At 37.0% G+C, this 22138-nt stretch overlaps 1 protein-coding gene across 1 annotated transcript; it reads right to left on the reverse strand.

Moving 5' to 3' along the window:
* Positions 1–9884: 9884 nt before the first annotated feature.
* Positions 9885–21689, reverse strand: lyplal1 (lysophospholipase like 1). Its single transcript, XM_059985829.1, has 5 exons — positions 21577–21689; positions 20272–20371; positions 18843–19012; positions 11545–11660; positions 9885–10593 (listed from the first exon to the last, which is right to left on the reverse strand). Exons 1-5 carry the CDS (start codon positions 21653–21655, stop codon positions 10366–10368), a joined length of 693 nt encoding a protein of 230 aa, XP_059841812.1. The 5' UTR covers positions 21656–21689; the 3' UTR covers positions 9885–10365.
* Positions 21690–22138: the final 449 nt, after the last annotated feature.

Consider the following 22138-nt stretch of genomic DNA (forward strand, 5'->3'; position numbering starts at 1 on the left):
ACGCCAAAAACCCGCGAAAACCCCTCCCCCAAGTTCCCAGCATCACAAGACACAATAACATTCCCCATTGATTAACAAATGAATACAATTACCATATCAGCCATTCTAAAGTGAAACAACTGCGAGAGAAACACTTATCCGACAAGGAAGCATTCCTGCTCGTAACACCCCAAAGGAGCCATTTTGAGTAACATACACAGGACATTGTACATAATAAAGCAGGAAACATTCCTTAAAGAAGAAAACATACACAGTTAACACTTAAGTACTGGGTCACAGTTAGGTAAGAAAAACAAAATGGCCACTCCAGTACAGAGAGGCTTTGTTGGCAGCCTTGAGGTATCCATCAAGGCTCATGAATCACTCACAGACTTTGTGGAAAGGATGGCAATGTTTTTCATGGCCAACTCTTTTTTTTCAGGTGGAAATCATGCTGAAAATGCATAGGCACTGAACGTTACTGTGAGAGAGCAAAAAAAAGTATGCTTGGCCCCAAAACTTATTTACCTAACAGCTCCACAAAGATCACGATATCCCATTTGCTGAAGGAGTACAGAAATTAGAAACGCGCTTTAACCCATGGTCATTTAAGATAGTGGAAAGTTACAGACCTGACAGAACAGCCAGCAATGGGAGAAATACTGAGTGATTATATTGTCAAGACGAAACATTTATCAAGCAACCGTCATTCTGGATGGCATTTAGAATGTACGAGAGAGACAGATTCACATGTGATTTAAATGATGAAGGATTGAGTACAAGATTGTCAGCACAAAGGGACTTAACATTTATCTTCTTTTCAGGATTTCATCGTCAAAAAATTTTCAAAAAGCGAAAAATACTTAGAAGAAAGGATACCGAAAGCAGCAACAGATTGGAGTGCGGTAACTCACACAAATACATTCTTCAATAAGAAACCAGAGGGGAATCTGCAATGTCAGACCTATGCACATAAGTTTGAGTTTAATCTGTGCAGCATCAATTCTAATAATGACAATGATGTTAACAAACTTGATTTCAAAGTTACATTGTTGACTAATATTAAATTATCAGTAATGCAGGTTGGTGTCACATCAGAGTGTTCTATTCTGGATAAGTATGCCTATAAAGAGAAGTTTAGTTACCCACCTTAGCAAGGTGCATCATAGGTATCAAGATCTATCTGAGTGAACTTCTGAATGATTCAAGACAAGTACAATGGAAGCTCTGTTATCATGACCAGCACGTTGAGCCAAAAATAGTTTTAAGTGACTTCATTGTAAGATCAACACTGTAGTAGAAGAAGCGGCTCAGAATAAACCTTGTAAGGATATATTCAGCATCCCGACATATATCCAAAAGTTAAGCTTAGAGACATTGTTTTATGATGACATCTTCAGTGATTCCTTACAGGAATCACACATAAGTAATATACATCAAACTGGTCCACTGCAAAGCACAGCCAACGTCTTATTCCTTAAACAGGCATGTAGACGAAAAACTTGTCACACTAGACAGAAGTAGATTCTTGGTGAAAGCAATTCACAATAAATGGGCAACTCCAATAATATTTTTATGTAACACACTGTGCAACAATTACAAAGTACCTTTGAACACAAAGTAGATAAAGCCTCATTGGTCAGGGTCAACCATGGATGATGCATCCTAGCCGTCTAGATACATAAGCCACAGCACTATGCTAAGGAGAGCAAGCTGCTGCCCATGTAGCAAGCTCTTCTCTGCACGCCTCTAATGAACCCAAAGGAGCAACAGAGACCAATACAGTTTGGCACCAGCAGCGTCGCAGGAGATGCCAGTCAGCATTGAACTCAACATAGGACTGTCCCATGGAGTCCAGCTTGGGAGTTTTCCCTCTGGGTAAACTCCCGAACCCTTCCCCATAAGTGGGTTTAGCTGCAAGGCACTGAAGATTTGAGATCAGAGTTTTCCTTCTCCTAGATGAACTGCCAACCATGGCTGACAAACCCCATCTGTCCGAAATGACTGTTTTTAAGGTGCCAGTCACCCGTCTTTGCCCCTTCTCCTCAGTAGAAACAGTTCTGCCAGGCCTAGTGGCTAAGCCCCACTTGAAGGCCAAGAGCCGGACTTGGTTGTCAGAGGCTATAGACATAAATTAAGAAGGGAGAAAACTATCAGATTCCTTCCCCTTCAGACCTGCTCTACCATTTAACATCTCAGTTGCTTAGATTTTAATCTCTACTTGCAGTAAGCTTATCTCCCATTGATTTTTAGGAATTTACTTACCTGTCCTAAAAATATTCAAAAATTGATAAGAGAATTTCAGACACACATCCTTGAAAAAAAAGTCAACTTATTTGCTTAAAGCAGATTTAAAATATTGACCACGACGATAGATTCTTCCACAACTGTAGGCACCTTCTCCTCATCCATCTGATCAATCCCTTCAGTATTTGTGACACTTCAACAAAATCTCTTATAAACTTTAGACAATAAAAGGTTCACCTGTCCAGCCTGTTCTCATAAACTACGTCACTCATTCCAGGTGCTGGTCTAGTAAACCTTTTCTCAGTTGTTTCTAGTGCATGACCATCTTTCCTTATGTAAGATACAGTACTCCGTTTATGGTATTACCAATGTCTTGTGTAACCACAGCATAACCTCCATTGAATTCCCCTCAGAATAACTAAGTCATTATTCAAGATGTCCTAAAAGGATATATCCTGGCAGAGTTATAAGCAGATATTATTCCCATGAATGCCATGGAAAAATGTTTTGTGGATTGGGTGAACACTGATAATGAGGATTAGTAGGAATAGTGTTGGTGTGTACAATATGCTAACCATCAAGAGCAACTCAAAGTAAAACACCACTACACGCATAGAGATGGTTGATTCAACCATTTCAAAAAAATCATGTTGAGCTCTGTCAAAATGAAATAACAATGTCCTACATTTCTATAGTGCCCATTCCAAGTGAGTCAAAGTCAGACATGTAGGTATTTCTAAGACAGGGAATTGTATATCAAAGAGTTTCAGTGGATACTTGTGACACTGAGTATTAAAGGTGTCAGTGTATAACAATGGACCAGGGATAATCGCATTTCTCTGAACGTGCCATGTGGTATAACAGATAAGGAGAATCACATGCTCACTAATTTGTCATTCTCATCCTGGCTCCAATGGAGAGCTGTTTGCTTATTGAAGGAAGCTCTGAAGTGTCAAGTGTTTGGAGACTCTTCCAGTGTGACAATTAATTATTGGATGACTAACACTTACTTACGTACCACACCATATTCTACCATAGATTTCACTCTGACAAAACTGTTGACAGAGTGTTACCTTCAAACTAGATTAAGCAGAGTATGGGTTAGCCTTGTGTACAAGTAGCAATTGAAATAAGTCATCAAAAACACTCACAAATCTCTACAGTTCTACCATGGAGAGCATTCTAACTGGCTGCATCACCATCTGGGATGGACAAGGCCACTGTACAGGATCGAAATAAGCTACAGAAAGTTGTAAACCAAGTCAGTTCCACCATTGACACTAACCTCTCCAGCATCCAGGACACCTTCAAGGAGTAATGCCTTAAAAAAGCAGCATCCATTATTAAAGACCCCAATCACCCAAGGCATTTCCTCATCTCATTGCTACCATCAGGAATAAGGTACAGAAGTCTGAAGGCACACACTCAATGATTCAGGAATAGCTTCCTCCCAAAAGAAACCCAATAAAACCCATTAGAAAAAAAGACAAGCAAACACTCAATAAGCAGAGAAAAGAATCGTCCAAACAATAAAAGTAAGCAAAGTAACATTCAGAACTGAAGTTCACAGAAATGAGTCCACAGACACAAAGCCAGGCATCACAGCAGCTGATTCAGAAGCCACTTAGTTGCAGGCCACAGCTTCAGTTCAGCGGAGAGAAGAGTAAACCTTACGGAACAATGAGCTGAACTGGCTCACCCCTTGCCTCTAGCCCCGACATTTTGACCTTTTCATTCTGGCTGCTTCGATACACTCTCATATCCAAGCCCTGCTGCCTCGATTCAGCCATAGCCTATCTTTCCAATTCGGTCCAGCAATTAAGTCGATCAAAAATCAGGTCTTTCCTCGCTCTCAGGCCTGGACTTCACCTCACCTCTGCCTCATCTCGAATCTACTGCATTAAATCGCCCCCAAGTCCACTCCCAGCAATGGCCAAGCTTTGGCTCATTCCCCGCTCTTGGACCTGGACCCTGCTATCTTGATTTGACCCGTACATGCAACACCACAACTGTCCTGCTCCTCCAGGACTTCAATTCACACCACAAAAACGCTAGGTCAAACAGGCGGATCAAAAGCTCAGCTCTGAAAGGGAAGTCGCAAGCTATTAACTGCAGTGATCGTTTACCAGAAAAAGAGTGACTCATGAAGTATTTAATATTTAGCATAATGAAGCATTTACCGGTTTTATTTGCCACTGGCAGCTAGTCACTGAGCTTCATAAGTGCCATCTTAAACCGAGGCATCTATGCAGTCAGAATATTTAAGGTCAGTACTTCCAGCCCAGTTTACAATCCATACACAAATACATTATTGTCTTTACCCATTTATGTGCTTTGGCATATCAGCTTGCTGGACGCACCATGGCGGTATAAACCATTGTTAGTGCTAATATCAAGACAAATCTTTCAAAAATAGAGACAGGCTTAGCAAATAGAAACACTCCTTTAAAAAAAACTTAACAATATTTTTTTCCTGTACATAATATATGAATGACTTTGAAGTTCAGTATCTCAGATCTACTGAGACTTTTTATTACTCAAAATGTGCTCCTTTGGGCAATTTTGAGAAGACAAGTGAAATCATATTTCAGTAAAATATCTACTATTCAATATGGCACCAGAAAGTTATTCACTCTGTAGTTTAGTGTTCCCCAAGGGCGAAACACTGGGTGAAAGTTCAGTGTATGTAATGAAGATAATATTTGCCTGTGTCTTATCATTGTACTTCACTTCCCCCCGAGATATTAATTTATGACATTATTTAAAATGACACTTCTTTTTGTCCAACCTGTATCTAATTTATGTTACAATAGTTCCACTCATCTGGATTAGATGCCTGGAATAAGGGGCATTTGATGTTTAAAGCAAATATTAAAGGATCTACTGGTGAGCTAAAGACCTTATAAAGACCACTGTATTCTTCAAAGAGAACACTGGAAAAACAGTTGCTGAACAGATCTGATGACATAATCAAGGGCCATGTGCAACTCACGAGTCTGAAAATACAAAGTGAGTACAAAATAACTTTATGTAATGAAAGCTGCTGGAAGTCTGCAGATGTAAACCACTGTGTCATATTAAATATTTAATCATGTAAAATATTTCAAAGACAGATCAAATTTTAAAAGAAACTTTTACCTTTCTGAGAGGATTTGGGCAAAATTACTCACTTCTGCAACTGTCTTGAGGCTGCCTTGATCTTCAGTGGTTAGCGTGGGGGGGGGGGGGGGGAGTAATAATATGTTACGTTGATAATGCAGAGAATACAATGACAAATTGCTATTTGAGAGTCTTAGGTAATGATGAAAAAATGATAGTGAGGTTTGAGAAACCGCATTACCATCAGTAATCTAATTTGACCTAAAAGTAAATGTCAAAATGTTGAAATAGCATGACATAGTAGCTGTGTAATGTGCTTCGAACACTGAAATCATTATTGGCACTACTGTTTTGGCTCCTTGACAAATTTCTTCCATAGTTTTAAGCAACTTTTAGTAACTGTTGCTTTAACTATAAAGTGTAAAAATCATAGCAAGTAAATCTTCAGAGATCACAATGTTATAATGCAAAGTGCATTTGTGTATTCTTAAAAAGAAATAAAGGTAGATTTGAAGTAGTATATTTTTAACAATTAAATACAGGGATTGGACAGATATGAAAACACAGCTCAAAATGATCCAAATAATGGCAACTTCTTAAGCACCTTAACTACTCAGTCAATATAGTACTGTCAATCATTTCTGAAGAATTTCTATTAGGTAGTTAAAAAACCCTAGTAAATTCTGATACCCTAATATTCTATCAAGAGTGTAATCAGTATGCATAAAGGCTCTTAAATTATTTATGCATACCTGATGTCTGTTTTGAAATTAATAGCTTAAGGATTTATAAGCAAAATTAAAAAGCCTGAAACTGAACTTGTGTGTGGGTATTAGCTAGGAACCCTGGATTTTTATCTACTGCAATTTAATACATTTTAAGACATCCAACACCTCCTCTACTGTAATACAGACATAACTATTAATTACCTCCAATGTAATAATGGAGAAATACTTATTGAGGGCTTTGCAGTTCCAAAGGCAGATGTCCATTTTGATCTTTCTGGGCCCTTGATCTCTCCCTAGTTAACTCTTTTTCACATACTATACTTATAAACAAATCTCTTTGGATTCTCCTTAATCTTCTCTGCCAGAAATAATGCCTCATTTTTATCCTTCTGATTATTTCCTTCTTTAAGTAAACTCATGCATCCTCTATATTTCCCTAAGGATTCACTTGATCCCAGCTGCTGGTACCTAACTCATGATGGTTCCTTTTTCCTTACAAGAGTCTCAATATCTCTCATCATCTAGAATTCCCTGATCCTGTCCACCTTAGCCTTCACACTAGTAAGAACATCAAACCTTGAACTCCTGTAAATCCACTTTTAAAAGCCTTCCACTAGCTGGACATCAAATTGCCTGCAAAGATCTTCTCCAATTAACTTTAGCAAGTTTATGTCTAGCACTATCAAAATTTGCCTTGCCCCAATTTAGATGTTTAAATTCATAGTTCAGATACAGTATGTCTCTTTCCATAACTGATAGCACCATGGCTTCTGGCCCTGAAGAACTGCCCTTTGATACCTGAGTCACTTGTCCTGCCCTATTTTCCAAAAGAAGGACAAGTTTTGCCATTCCTTTATAGGGCCATCTATATGTTGCCTGAGGGAGGTTTCCTAAGCATAATTATCAAATTCTACCACATCTAAGCCCTTTGTACAATGGCAGCTCCAATCTCTATTAGGAAAGTGTAAATCCCCGACTATGATAACACTACTCTCATAACCTTCTGCAAACTCCCTACCTATTTGTCCCTCTAATTTCCATTAACTATGCATGCTTTTATGCATTGAATTGCTGCCACATGATTCGCTGATCAGATATTTGATTAACAAGCAGGTGTACCTTAAAAAGAGGCCACTGAGTATATAAGCATGGGCCCTTATCTCTTGAACATCACCTGAGTTTCTTTAAATTCTTTTAGTTTTCTCTCATTTAGGTAAGTCACATGAAGACTATTTGGTGCTATCCCAAACCTAATTTATATTTACTTCAATGGACTTTTAAAAATAAAGATCTGTTGAACACTTGAAGATTTGATGATCAATGTTGTTGGTGACACAGCAGTATAAAGCCAAGGTAAATTAATCTGAATTTTTTAAAAATTGATTATTTATTATATACATGATATCAGAGAATTTATTTGGAGTGATACTAGCTTGATGCAGATTTTGAAAATTTTCAAATCAACAGGACAATTGTCAAGTGAACTTCTTTAGCATACCCCACCCCACATACACACACCCAATGTACCCAATTACAATCCAAAAAAAGCCCTGCCTCTTAATTTCAAAGTAGAATGAAAACCTTTATAAATATTTTAAATATCCTATTAATGGAATTAAACTCATTGTGCAATGGCTTCAAAGCAAATGGGGGAGAAGTATCATCATTCCTACACAGAAGTGGATCTCACATTAAATGTCCTCATTTAGAATAATATTCTATCTTTTACTTGTGCAAACATCAGAATATGAAAACTGGAAAGTTTTTTTAAAAATTGTATCATTTTGTTTTTAATTTGAACTGATGCTTTGTGCATTATTTTGCTCAGATATTTGTATGCACCTCACTTGTTTTGTTACCATACTATGATTATGCAGAACACAGCAGCTAGCTGTAGATTAGTTTATCAGTAGTTAGTATGACTGCAAGCAATCAACTGAACACAAGACACCCACACCAAATCAGTTCTCAGCTCATTAATGGTTGGCACTAATAAATCAGTTGGCAATGCAGCAGAGTTCTGTGGAAACACTGGGAACTACAAGAAACAAGCATTTCTTTCATGACCCTGATTTGCTCCTTCAAGTGCACTTGTGGTAACAGTTATTTTCCATGACTTAAAGTTGTAGGTACAGGAAAATTTCTTAATCGTTATAATTTGTCATTGTCAGTCATCTTGACAATAAATTTTATGTTTCTGCATACTGACTATATTTCGTCCAACACATCCCAATTGTTTTCTTTTCATCCCATCCATACTTATTTCATATGTTGCTTATTTATTTTGTGTGCTTTAACTGTTGTATTATGATATATGTTCCTTTCACTGATAATAATCCTCAGCCATATTTTAATCTATCATGGTATGACATATCAGGATATTCTAGCTCATGTGCAGTAGAATTACAGCAAGATCCTAAAGCAAGATCGCACAAGATGGCTGGCTGTTCATGTATTAATCGAGGCAATACTTACAGATAATGGAATCCATGGAGAATTCCCTTCTCTTCACAGGATTAGATTTCAGCATCTTATGATGCTTCAGCTCATTTTGCAAGTAACACATTTCTACACATATGGATTCAAGACCCAGTCTAAGCACTTGAACACGTAAATTAAGAAATTTCATTGCATTTGTTGGGTGAGATATTAAACTAGGACGAAGCTGGCCTATTCAATTAGATGTAAAGAAATCAACTTTCAAAGACTAATTACTTTGGCCAAAACTCAACAATGCACCAAACTGGATGGGCTTTTCTGGTGAATTTCTTCGTTGAAAATGTTTCCTTTGTACAACAAAGTAATTTGTACACAAATATTTCAGGACACACGATAGTTTACAGGTACAATGCAAATGTTTTCTGACAATAGCACACCCTCAGAAAATCACTGGAGTGATAACTTAGATATGAATTGAAAACCTGGTAGCACTCTAAATTAGAGTCAAAAGTACTTTCAACTGGGTTAAACTGGCACTTAATTCTCAATAGTTTTCCTACAGTTCGATTTTAATAATGGTACTCAAAAGCATTTTTGGAATAATGATTTATTTAATATCCATATGAATGGTGAGACTTCATCCCAATCTGATATTGCAATGTATTAAAAAGTTGGCCGAATTTATGTAGGAATTTGCAACCACAAACTTCTGACCTGCAGTGACTCCTGCAGCATGATTCTGAAACACTTTCAGAAAAATATGGGGAAAATTGGAACTAAAATATAATTAAGCCAAAACAACAACAGTGGACTTTATAAAATGGGAAATAAATGAATTGAGATTTACATAGTAAAGCCTTAGATAGTCAAACCAGAAGAATGTTGAAAGCACAGGATAAGACTTATATTTGAGTCAATGAAGTTACTATTACAGGAAGGGAACTCAGAGAATTGGAGGCTCCAAGTATATACTTTTTACAATTAATGAAAATTTGCAGCAGAAAAAAAAACATACTATTTGCTAAAGAGTCAATATTGTAATAACAAAATCCTTAAAGTAATGCAGTTTTGGGTAGCTGAGATGCACTCTGCTTCATCTTACCTGAAGACATTTGCCTCGAGCAGCACTCTCACTGCCAAGGTCAATGCTCAGTCATTGGTTTGGGATCCAAATACACAACTATCATAGCACCACCTTCAGGTATACCTGGCATTGCAAGAAAACTCCTAAAATGGAAATGATGGTAGGCTTCCCTGTACATGAACTAGGCAGCCGGCCTAGTACTTTCAAAATTAATAGATACCAAACTTCAAGGAGTGAAAGCTGTGTGTTGCACCATTTAGTTTTAACATTTTGAACCAGGGAGGTGAAGAGAGTAGTCATTCTGTATTTGCTCATTTCTCAACTTTATTTGGAGATAGAAAAAGATGAAATGGAAATATATAAATCAAAAATTCCACTATTTTCTGCAATAAATATTTAACATCATGTTTTTTTTCCCCTTTGAGTGTAGCTGTAGATATTTAATGCTACTAACAGTAGGCAACTTATAGAGAATAGGCACCAGGAATCTGCAACAGACTTCCATGCCTCATCTTTAAGAAATTTCCAGAGCATTATGATGAAGAAAAATGACTTCATGTAACAAAGTATGTTCATACATCAAAGTAAAATGACAACACAATTCAGGAAAAGTAGGATATTTTAGCACTAAATAGTTCAATGTGATTTTTCTGCCTTGTTTAATCTAGTTTATTCAACCTGCATGGCTATATATGCAATCCTCCATGACATACTTTCATCCCTAATACGTGGATTATAATCTAATCAAAAAATGTACATGAAGTATTATTTTATTCAGAATGAATAGTATTATTGTTCATCATTAGGTAGCTTATGTAAAATCCATGACTTCAGCTGTTCCAGCTCTGGCTTGCAAAGTTCATGATGGAGATTAGGTAAAGTATTAAATGTGGTTTTCACTCCCAGTGATTGTAAGTTCGAACAGCTCTCTTTACCCCACTCATATAAAACTAGTTGGTCATTGTTTCCATGACACTGGAACAATTCAGGCATTGATATTTTAGTCTTCTGGATAGCCTAGAGACAAGAATATGTTATTCACATAATCCCTTGCATATACCTTTGACAATTTATCATTCTTTCATATATTAAATAAAATCAGTAAAAAAAAAAGAAGCACAATATCACTTTTGTTCAACATATTAGTTGTCTAGATGCATACAAATATTAAAACACGTGTAAGCCCAAGTACACGTGTAATTAATATATCTATACATATGTTGCTATGAATGCTAAAACCTTAGTGAGCAAAAAGTCATTGTTATGAATGAATTCACCATCAATACAGCCTAACATTCAGGTTTAGACAAAACTTCAAATTTTAATGGAGTTAAATTTATGGCTCGAATCAGAAAGAAAATTAATTAAACATTCTTAAACCATAAATAAATGTAATATATATAAAATCCTCTTTCAGTTAATGTAGACAAATCAAAAGCTTTTAAACACTTTTAGTCAGGGGCTTATTATAATATTGAAATATAAACTTAAATTATTTAAAATTATAACATATTTGGCATGAAACTGTACTATGTGATAGCTAGGTCCACTATGTTAGTGAACTGTACACCTTCCTAAGTACAGCAATGAAGTGTTCTATATATGTGCTGTGCATCACTAGTGATATTTCATCCATCTTATCCTTACGGTAATAATTCTGCGAGATAGATGTCCAGTTTCAATCAAAATAATTGCAGATTTCATCTACCTAAAAGTGTTTTTACATTTTGCTCTACAGATGTAGCTTGACTTTACAGGCAAGTGAGAACAGTATGCTAGAACCTGTACTATGCTGCAGTGCTGAAACAATGCCAAGCTATCAAGAATATCAAAGCAGGTAAACATTTTTTTATTTTGCCATTCATGACTGTATTGCAAATTCTCTGCAGTATAGATGACCCAAATAGGTATTAAGTTATTTAAGACCATTAAAATTGCTGTAGGCACACACATGCCACTTTTGTTTACCTGGTAGACAGCTGAATTTTTATTCAAGAAAGAGGATAATGCAAATACTCCTGCTGCTTGTTGATGAAACCTATAAGCTAAGTGCATTGCCATTGTCCCTCCCATTGAAAATCCTCCTGCAAAGCCAAAAATGATTAAAATCAGTACTTATATAAAATACAAATCAAACTGCAATTTTGTAGTTGAAAAAAATCACCATCGTTAAAAACTGAGTTATTTTATTAGTATAATTAACTAATTAATTATCATGTCCTGAAGACCATCACTGAAGCCTTCAGCGTAGGAGTAGAGTGGGTGAAGCGGTCCCGACCCTCTAAGCTGGCCATTGCCTTTGTCAGAGCTGGGGAGCGGCCAATACCCGCCAAAAGAACATCTGCAGGGGACTGGCAGCTGTTGATGGACCTCGAACGGCAGCTGAAGTTCCTCAACCATATCGCAACCACCACCCTGCGACCAGATGTTGTCCTTATGTCTGAGTCTGCCAAGCAAGTAGTGATGCTGGAACTGACAGTCCCATGGGAAGATCGCTTGGAAGATGCCTTTGAAAGGAAACTCTCCAAGTACACAGGACTGATCAGCAACTGCTAGCAGGCTGGATGGAGAGCGAGGTGTCTCCCAGTGGAGGTTGGTTGTAGGGGAGTTGCAGCCCATTCCTTAGCCAGAGCCTTCAGCAATTTGGGCATCAAGGGACAGAGGAAGAGGAGAGCCATCCACAGTACCACCGATGCGGCAGGGAGGGCCTCAAGATGGCTGTGGCTCCAAAGAGGGGAGCCATGGAGTCATAAGTAGCTAGCCATTTGGACACAAGCTGGGGTCTGATCAGCACCAGCTGGGTCACCTGGAGGAGGGTGTATGATGTTGAAAGACCCATAACACCCAATGATTCCAGGAACATCACTGAAGATGTGTCCAAAAGCATCAGTAGATGCATGTACACAACAGTTTAATACTTTGATATTTGTAATGGTCTAGATTGCTTCACATTTATAATAAAGAAGAAATAGGCAAGATTCTTGATTAAAACTTGCCTTTCTACACTTAGAAACTTCAAAAAATCTTAAAGGAAGAAAAAAGTACAGATGTTGGAAACTTCAAATAAGGGCAAAAAATTATAGAATTTCTCCACAAGTTAGACAGTGGCTGTGGAGAAAGAAACAGGGTTAACTCAGGGTTGATGACCCTTTATCAGATGTAGAAAAAGTTAAAAAGCAAGCATGCTTTAAGTTGCAGTTTAAAAAAAAAGCAGGTGTAGAGACAACAAAAGGAATATGTGTACTTTGGTGGGGACCCAGAGTGAATGACTGAAGAAAATGGAATGTGACAGCTTGTAAATCGCAGCTGATCTGTCTGAAGGAAGTGTAATTATAGCGAGGGAGAAAAAAATGTGGTACTGTAAAATACAGAATACTGTAGATACAAGTAATCTTAAATAAAAGAGAATCCTGGAAATATCCAGCAGGTCAGACAGCTTCTAAGAGAGTTAAAAACACTATAACAGATTGACGACCTTCCATTCAAACTAGTCAGTTTTGACGCATATTGGGAAGTCTGGTAATCTGAAATGGTTGAATTTGCACTCATCTAATTTATCTGTGTAAAGAAAAGCTTTTTCATTTCAGTATGTATACCATCATCATTTTCTGATCTCTTTTTATAAAGCAACTTGTGTCATTAACACATGTACCTATGTTTTTTCCAATTTCTTAACTCAAACCAGATCCAATATTTCTTCCTTGAAGAACTAGAAACACTTCAAAGTAAATTTATTATCAAAGTACATAAACAACATCATATACAACCTGGACATTCATTTTTGTGAGCAGAGTCATTAAATCCATAATGGAAAAATAACCATAACAGAATCAATGAAAGGTTCCTTCAACATGGGCGTGCAACCCTGTGTGCAAATGACAACAAACTGTGCAAATACAACAAGGATAAATAGCACAGTAGTGTACTGGTTAGTACAACGCTTTACAATATCAGCGACCCAGGTCCAATTCCCGCCACTATCTGTGAGGAGCTTGTAGGTTTTCCCGTGACCATGTGGGTTTCCTCCAGATGCTATGGTTCCCTCCCACAGTCCAAAGACATTCTGGTTGGTAGGTTAATTGGTTATTGTAAATTGTCCCATGATTAGGCTAGAGTTAAATTTGGGAACTGCTGGGTGACACAGCTCGAAGTGCCTATACTGCACTGTATCACAATAAATAATTAAAAAGGATGTTACATATCAGAGAAGCATCTCCTTTCCTATCCTCAGCATTATTTTCCTGTCCTATAGTTTTTATATATTCTAGGTTTGTCATGCAATATTATGTTCTAGAATATGATACAAGTCTGACAACGAAGAAATACTTAGGTTAATTTAGGACATCACATTTTTTTAACTTTGCACTTATTTTTGGTTGATGTGCATAATACCTCCTTTAAAAAGAAAAATATAACTGCAATATAGGAAAAGAAAGTAGGAGGTTTGGAGTTTACAGAGAGTATTACATGTTAAAACTAAATCAAGAGGAATCTTTAATTGCATTAATAATGGCTTGAAGTACCAAACCAATTGGTGAAGGTAAACCTATAAGCCATCAATTTAGTCCAGGGATTCTCAAACAAGATGAGAATTTCCCAAAATGACCATGTTTCAAGTTTTGGTTCCTCCTTAAACATTACTTTGATTTTAAAATGTTCACCCGTTTTCTAGTCCTGTTGCGAATCTACTCTATCTCTGTATTCTCCTCCAGTGTCCCATGAGTTAAACTCCTTAACCACCAAACCTCTCTACTTCTCTTTCCTCCTTAAAACCTAGCTCTTTGGCCAAATGTTTGGGCCTCTGATCTAACATCTCCTATCTGAGTCTGTGTCAAACTTCAGTAATGCTTCCATAAAACACATTGGCGTGTTTTGCTAGTCAAATAACGCTCTATAAGTAAAGGCTGTTTTTATTTGTTGAAATAACAGTTCAACGGGTCAAATGGCACTTCATTTTTCCCAATTTTTTCCCCAGAAAAAGCTTCAGACTGTTAATCCTGTTAGAATTTTCCCATTGCTAAAAGTTGATCTTAAAATTCTGCACAAACAGTAACTCAGCAGTGTCAGCTTGTTGCAAAGGAAGTTTGTTTGATTGAGTGTTTATAACATAATACATTTAAAGAGATCAAACTGAAGTTCCAACACAGCAATGCAATTTTAGCACAAGGCAAATCACTGCATTTATTTAGTCACACGCTGGCCAGAATGTCTATAGTTAGTCATCATGGGGCTTTTACACACATATATTTAGGCACTATGAGATATGAATAACTATGGAATTACACATTTTATGTGGTTGACCAATTCTTTTTCTGTTTGAAATTATAGAACACCAAAGGTTTGGACTCTTCATTTTACTTTTCTATGGAAAAACCCTGTGATTTGTCTATCAGTACAGTAATCAGTTCTCATTGAATACAGTAACATGTTGAACTCATCCAACATGTTTCTTGACAAACTATCCTCATCTGACAACTTGGATAAGGTTTCACTAGATCCTACTTTCAATACATTAATTTTCATTAATTCTGTGGCTTGCATGATTTTAATTAATTCAATCTCAAATTTCTTATATTTAGTTACAAGTTTTTTGAAACACAAACCATTTTGGATAGCAAAGGGAGATTGTCTATGCATTGATAATTAGCAAATATATTCTCTTAATGTGAATTAGTAGATTTATTAAGAGATTCAACAAACCTTTCTACATCAGAATCAGAATCAGACTTTAATTGCCAAGTACCTGTACACATACAAGGAATTTACTTCCGGCAGATGTTGTCTCTCTGCTCATAACAATAATAATGATAAATATAAATAAAAATATAATGTCCAATCATAATGTCCAATGTCCAATCTTATTTTATTTCTTTGAGGGTTCATTACAGTCTTCAATCAATAACACATATGATGTTATTTCAAAATGTAGTGTCCCAAAATGACATTGTCTGTCAAATTCACCAAAATATTAAAACAAAGCTAAGTCTTTATTTATTCATGTTTATTGTATTTCATGGTTAAAAATAATCCATTAAGTTACTCTTGGGTATGGTGAGTAATTTTATGGAGTCACTGAAATAGAAACACCATGACATATTGCAGAACTTGCTTGCAAAATGTGTTCTTCAGTATTAAAGCATGTTTAAGTATTGAATAAAATACAAATGTACAGAAAATGCTGTAATTATCACCAAAATCAGTCAAACATATCTCATTAACTGTTAATTACAAGGAAATGTTCATCAGGAATGAACCATAACTCTGTGATGCTCACATATCTGACAATTTCTCCTGCAATACAAAACTATCTCCCTTATTTCATATGCTGTGTGTATTCGAATATAACATGTTCAGTCCTGTATTCACCACCTTTCTTTTCAATTACTCTCATTGTTGCCTGAAGTTAAATTCTCCCTTTCTAAAATTTTTGCCTTATTCTTTATTCTGGAGACTTTAGAAAAGTATCCTGCACTCTCCTTCACTTTTACTTTATCCATACTTTCCTAGTCTGTTGAAACACTGATAAGTTTAAAACCCTATCCACATTTCTAGTTATGCAATTCTCCATGACCCTGGTCCTAGCATGGTTCAGGTGGAACACATCTCATTGGAATAGTTCCCTTCTTCTCAAATATTGGTGCCAATGTCCCACATATTCAAACCCATTTCTTCCACACTGATCTTTGTGCCATGTATTTAACTCTCCGATCTTATTAACCCTGTGCCAATCTGCAGGTGGCTCAGGTAACAATCCAGAGATGATTACCTTTTTGATTCTGTGTTTTAATTTAGTCTCTAGCTGCTTAAATTCCCTCAGCAGAACCACCTTCCCCTATCTCATGGGAATTTACAAGGAGTGGAGGGACTAAACATGGAGAAAGGCTGAGCAAGTTGTAACTTTATTCATTGAAGTGAAGGAGAATGAAATGTGATATTATAATGATATTTCAAATCATGAGGGTGAATGAGCAGTTTTTTCCCCCCCAGAGTTGAGGAATCAAGAACTAAAGGACATAGGTTTAGCATGAGGAGAGAGATTTAAAAAGAATGTGAGGAGCAACCTTTTCACCCAAAGGGTAGTTGATATATGGAATGAGCTGTCAGAGAATGTGGTTGAAGCAGATACATTAACAAGATTAAGAAAAAATGGGCAGATAAACAGATAGAAGAGGCTTAGAAGGCTATGGGTCAAATATGGGCAAATGGGACTAGCTTAGAAGGGAATCTTGGCCAGCATGGACAGATTAGGCAAAAGGCTCATTTCCATGCCAGCTAGCTCTATAATCGCAAAGAAAACAGAAAGTACTTTCATAATTTAGAAAAGATTATATATGCTATTCAATCATATTTTATCTATTGCAATGTTTCTTGCTGCTCCATACAGTATATAAGGAAATTATTGATATGCATGACTACATTTTCAATAATTTTTGGTCATTTTATTTATTAATATAAAATGTGATTTTTTAAAAATATATTGTGCTGCTTGCATTAATCTGTGATGTCACACTTGGGCCATTTCTGTTTTTCAAAGGATGTTTACATATTGGTAAAAAAAGAGAAGACATTTCCAACGGTGTTCTGATTCTGGTGTAACTTGTTAGGCACACTACTATCTACAACTTTAAATTTGTACACCTCACATTCATCTGGTTGAGAATTTCTTAACTAGCCCACTCCATACATCTCTGGCTCAGTAGTGCAGGTGACAGCACTTCCTCAGCCAACATAAATTATTCATGTATAATTAAATAAGTAGTACAGAAAGAGAGCAAAAATAAAAGACAAAAAACACAGTTCATGGGTTCATTGTTCATTCAGAACTCCGATGGTGGGGGGGGGGGGGGGGGGGGGAAGCTATTCCTAAAACGTTGAGTGTGTGTCTTCACACCTCTGTACCTCTTCCTTGATGGTAGTAATAAGAAGAGGGCATGTCCTGGATGATAGGGGACCTTAATGATAGAAAATGCCTTTTTGAGGCATCACCTTTCGAAGGTGTTTATAAACTCGTACAAATATTACTGAAATATAAACCGTATTAAAAATGAGATATTATCTTTTAAGATTTTTAAACTCTAATTGTCTAGAAGGAAATCATTGAAAGTACACAAGTTAGCCTACTTTGCAAATGTGTATAGTATATATGAGTCACAGAAAGCAGAACTGCAGGAAAGGAGATGAGTTTTCACTTTCAGCATAATTGGATTTTTCCCAATGAGGTAAGGCAACAAGCTGAGGTTTTTCCAATATATTTCTAAACATTGTAGTGTTAATTGCAGGAAAAATGTATTAACTGAGAAACAGTTAGTTTCACAACTCATCACAGCAGCTTATTTTGCACTTACAGACACAGTAGTATAGGACAGCATTTTGCTAACTCAGAAATTGTAAAGTATATTTGTGGCCACTTGTTTCAGTTTGAGCCAACAATAAAAATGGCAGTGGTAAGTTGATTTTTTTTTTTTACTTTGATGTCAATAAAACTGTTGCTAGCTCAGATTATGCTGCAGCATAGGTTTTGATATACAATAACAAAAAAGAGATGAGTTGTCCATTTCATCTCATTTTCTCTGGGCCAGATTATTAATAGTTTCACTACAAACAACAGATGCATCTTTTCAGCAGTTCTGCAAAGTAAGCAAGATCAAAGTAGTATATTACTTAATCAGTATGACTAACAATCAGGAACATACAATTGCCAAAATAGCTCTTAGTGTTGTGCTGGAATTATAGAAGTTTGGGTATTGTTGCTGCTTGTTCTAAAAGCACTAATTTGGGAAACACTGTCTTTGCCTCTTACTCTGAATGTTAGAACCAAACCCTTCTGAACAGTTAACTTATTTAGTGAGGGTATATTCAAGGTATGGCCTTGTAGCTCAGGATTTGATAATCTACTGAAAATGTACATATTTTCCCTACCAGAATGGAAATAAAAGTATTAGGTTTCACAGGTTTCAAGCAAATAAATCATAGGGAAAGGAAATTGATTAGACAAGTGTGCATACTTTCCAAGTAAAACTATCCTCATTTGCCCTGGAGTTGAAAAATGATTGACTTCACAAATAAAATTATATGACCAGAATTCAAATTACAAAAGGACATGATCAGCCACAGAGATCTTTATGTTAAGACAGTCAATCTGTGATACAATCCAGTAGCTATGCAGTGATAAACGTGCTCGATGGAAGGATAGCAGACAGGAAAGAGGAACTGAAAAGAAAGGTGGTTTCTCAGATTATCAAACATAATAAAAACATATTGTTTACCTAAGATTATCCTGTCCTTTGCAATTCCAGCTTTAACTTCTTCATCTACCAAACCACCCAATACGTGGCACATTAAGTCAATGGATTCAAAATGTTCTGGGCAGTTAATGCTGATTTTATATCTGTCAAACCATACATTTGATGGAGCTCCATTCATGGGCGTATATGGTCTGAAAAAGTGATCAAATATTTTCTTCCATCATTAGACATATGCACAAAGCTATCTTAGAACAGTAAATCAACAAGTATCCTTTGAATATTGCATAGCTAAAGTAACAGTGGGATGTTTTAATTGTGTATACAGGGGGAAAGAAATCACCACAAAAGCAGAGTGTCTTCATTATAACTTTATCTTAATATGAGTTTTTGAAGAGAACTGAACCATTTTAAGGGAAGCTAAATATTTTTGTATGTGTAACACTTACCCAACAGGCTGGTATACGTCTAGGGGAAAAGGAGATCCAGCCACTCACCAACCCCACCTCCCGTACACGCAGGTGCTGTGAGAATCAAGTTTATGCCGCGCATACACACACAATATCAAACTCACACCAGATACTGTTATGGAATACACTTCAAAGATTTTACTAAACTAAAAGAGTACTAAGCAATACAGTATATATGAAGGAAAAGAAAATAAAGTAAAAGGCACCAACTTATCAAAGTTCAGTCAGTTTAGTGCACATCGTTGGAGCTCAACCATTGAACCATTCGACCCCTCATCACTTTCCTCCGACCTCCATGTCCTCACACCTAGGACCACCCCTGGTGGTCGACCGAGCAGTGCAGCGCACGTCCACCTTCCTCAGTGTCTCCTTCCCGCCTCCCCTGAAAAGACCCCGAAACCCCCAAGCTCCCAGCCTCACAAGACAAAATAACATTCCCCATTGGTTAAAAAATGAATACAATCCCCATATCAGCAAGTCCAAAGCTAAACAACTGCGAGAGAAAACACTTATCAAACATAAAAGCATTCCTACTCTAGCAAACCAAAGAAGCCATTTTGATTAACATACACAGTACATTGTACATATGAATGAAGAAAAATTATCATACCACAGAATACTCGGGGCACGGGTGGGAACGCAAATTGAAAAGAGAGCAAAATAAACATAACCAGATAAGAAGGGAAGGAATAAGAGTCTACAAAGGTCAGTTCAGAGATAGGACAAAAAGTGTACCCTGCAATTTAATGTGAAATACACAGGAAATCCACCAGTATCTTTGTACAGCTGTATAGTTAATGCCTTTTCTAACAATTCCCATAAAAAATTGTAATTGTTAAATACAAGATTATTTGCACATCATGGTACAAAAATTGCAATTTTGAACACAGGAGCTGCACTTATAAACAAGATGTATACAATTCACTTGTAAGTCTGGGGATATTTTAGATAGTTAATTTCATTACTTTTAGATAGTTAAATACCTCATTGGTGCTGTTGGATAGATAACACGTATGTGTGGAAAAATCAACTCTTGTTTCAATACATCTTTGATCCATGCTCTTACACCTGGCCCCGTGTCACCTAAAAGTAAGAAAAGTTAACCAGAGCATAGGAAGTTTTACATTTTGAGGCAATGCCTAACAAAAAGGTGAAAAGTCACAAAAAACTGACACACCAATGTCATCAGAACTACTCAATGAAAGCTTAAACACATTACAATCTAACTATGCTTGTTTCCTAAATGAATGGTGGAGGCACTGACAGGTAACATGCTGGTAAATGCCATGCTGCAATGTAGCATTTGAAAGAAAATGATAGCTATTCTTCCTTGCAAATTTTTATTTTGGTTTATCTGGGCAACATCATCAGAACTGCCATGCTCACATAAATGAGAATAGAGGTAGCAGGTCCCGAGAGAAGAAGGTTACCACATGGACAGAAGTGAATGAACACATTCATCGGGAAAAAGCATAAGGATCTGGGTAACTAAGTAACACGAATAAACTTTAGTATGAATTATTTGGAATAAAACTGTCATAATGGAGAATACAGGGAAACTGTAATTACTTTATTAAAATATGTTGTGGAAGATATGTTTGATTTTACATAAAATTGCGTGGTTTTGATAAATAGGAAAAGACATCTTCCATCACCAAAAGAACAAAGACAATTTTCTTTTATGTAGTGACTACTTCTGATATGGAATGTTCCACAGGAAACAACACGTGGGACACAATCTCCGTTAACATGATAAGCATCTGAAATTTTAAAAGGCGGTAGAGAAAGGGCGGTAATAAATCTAATCTCTTGAAACTGCAGGGAAAAAAATAAAATGGTGTCAAATTTAGCCTGGATCTAAACTGGGAAGGAACAAAAGGCTACTTAAATCTTTTGTGTCCTCCTTCAATTTGTCCTTTATACCTTTTTGCAACTGGTGCACATTTGGAGATTCCACAGATTTTCATGGCTTCTTCTTTACTGTTGCTCCGTCCAACCCTCCCCCAGTACTTTAGAATTCAGGGATCCTTTTTGCCAAGTATACTGAGTTACAGTAGATATGAATTCTCCCCTTTACAGATGATGGGCTATACAAGGGAGAACTCGTTGGGGAAAGGGCTGGGTGGGAGTGGGGTAAAATTGGATTGGGGGGGGGGGGGGAGATGCAAGGACAAAAGGACATTGGCCAAGGGGGAGAATGAAGGGAGAGGTGAGGCTTGTGAGTAGGTGGCAGAGGAAAGGCTAACTATCTGCATACCTAACCGAAGAATAAATTGCTGCAGTCTAACCTGAGCCGTGAAGGAAAATGACAGATGCGGTATGTTTCTTAGTTTGAGCAACAATGCTCCTCTGCAACTGCATCGCCATGTCCAGAAACCGGTCGCTTCCTGGAGATGCGTGTGCGTCTGACGTCACCGGCAGCGCATGCGCAAATCGCGACGACTGGGTGAGGCGGTGCGGTGTTTGATCTCTGTGCGCAATGTTGCGAGAGATTATTGCGGATTTACATTTGCACATAAAATTATATTCTCAATAACTAAAATCGTGTTAAATCAAACTTTGGCAGACTTTCTACTCAGGTGGGTAGATTAGGGGAAAGAGTACTCATATTGAAGAAATCGTGGAATGCCCACAGGCAAGGGAAGGAAAGTGTGGATTGTTTGGAGGGGTTCCGTTTAGAAAACTGTACCCGGACGTCCTTCCAATCAGAGCTTTCTAATAAATTCCAGGCATCTTTTAAACGATTGTTCCAGAATCCTTGCCAACGTTCAAACTTCTCCAGCCGCGAGTTAGTAATCGCTTGTGGAGCCTGGCTATATATACACAATTAGTCCGCATTATAAGAATGAT

Source organism: Hypanus sabinus, chromosome 12 (genome assembly GCF_030144855.1).
Source record: "Hypanus sabinus isolate sHypSab1 chromosome 12, sHypSab1.hap1, whole genome shotgun sequence".
Lineage (NCBI taxonomy): Eukaryota > Metazoa > Chordata > Chondrichthyes > Myliobatiformes > Dasyatidae > Hypanus > Hypanus sabinus.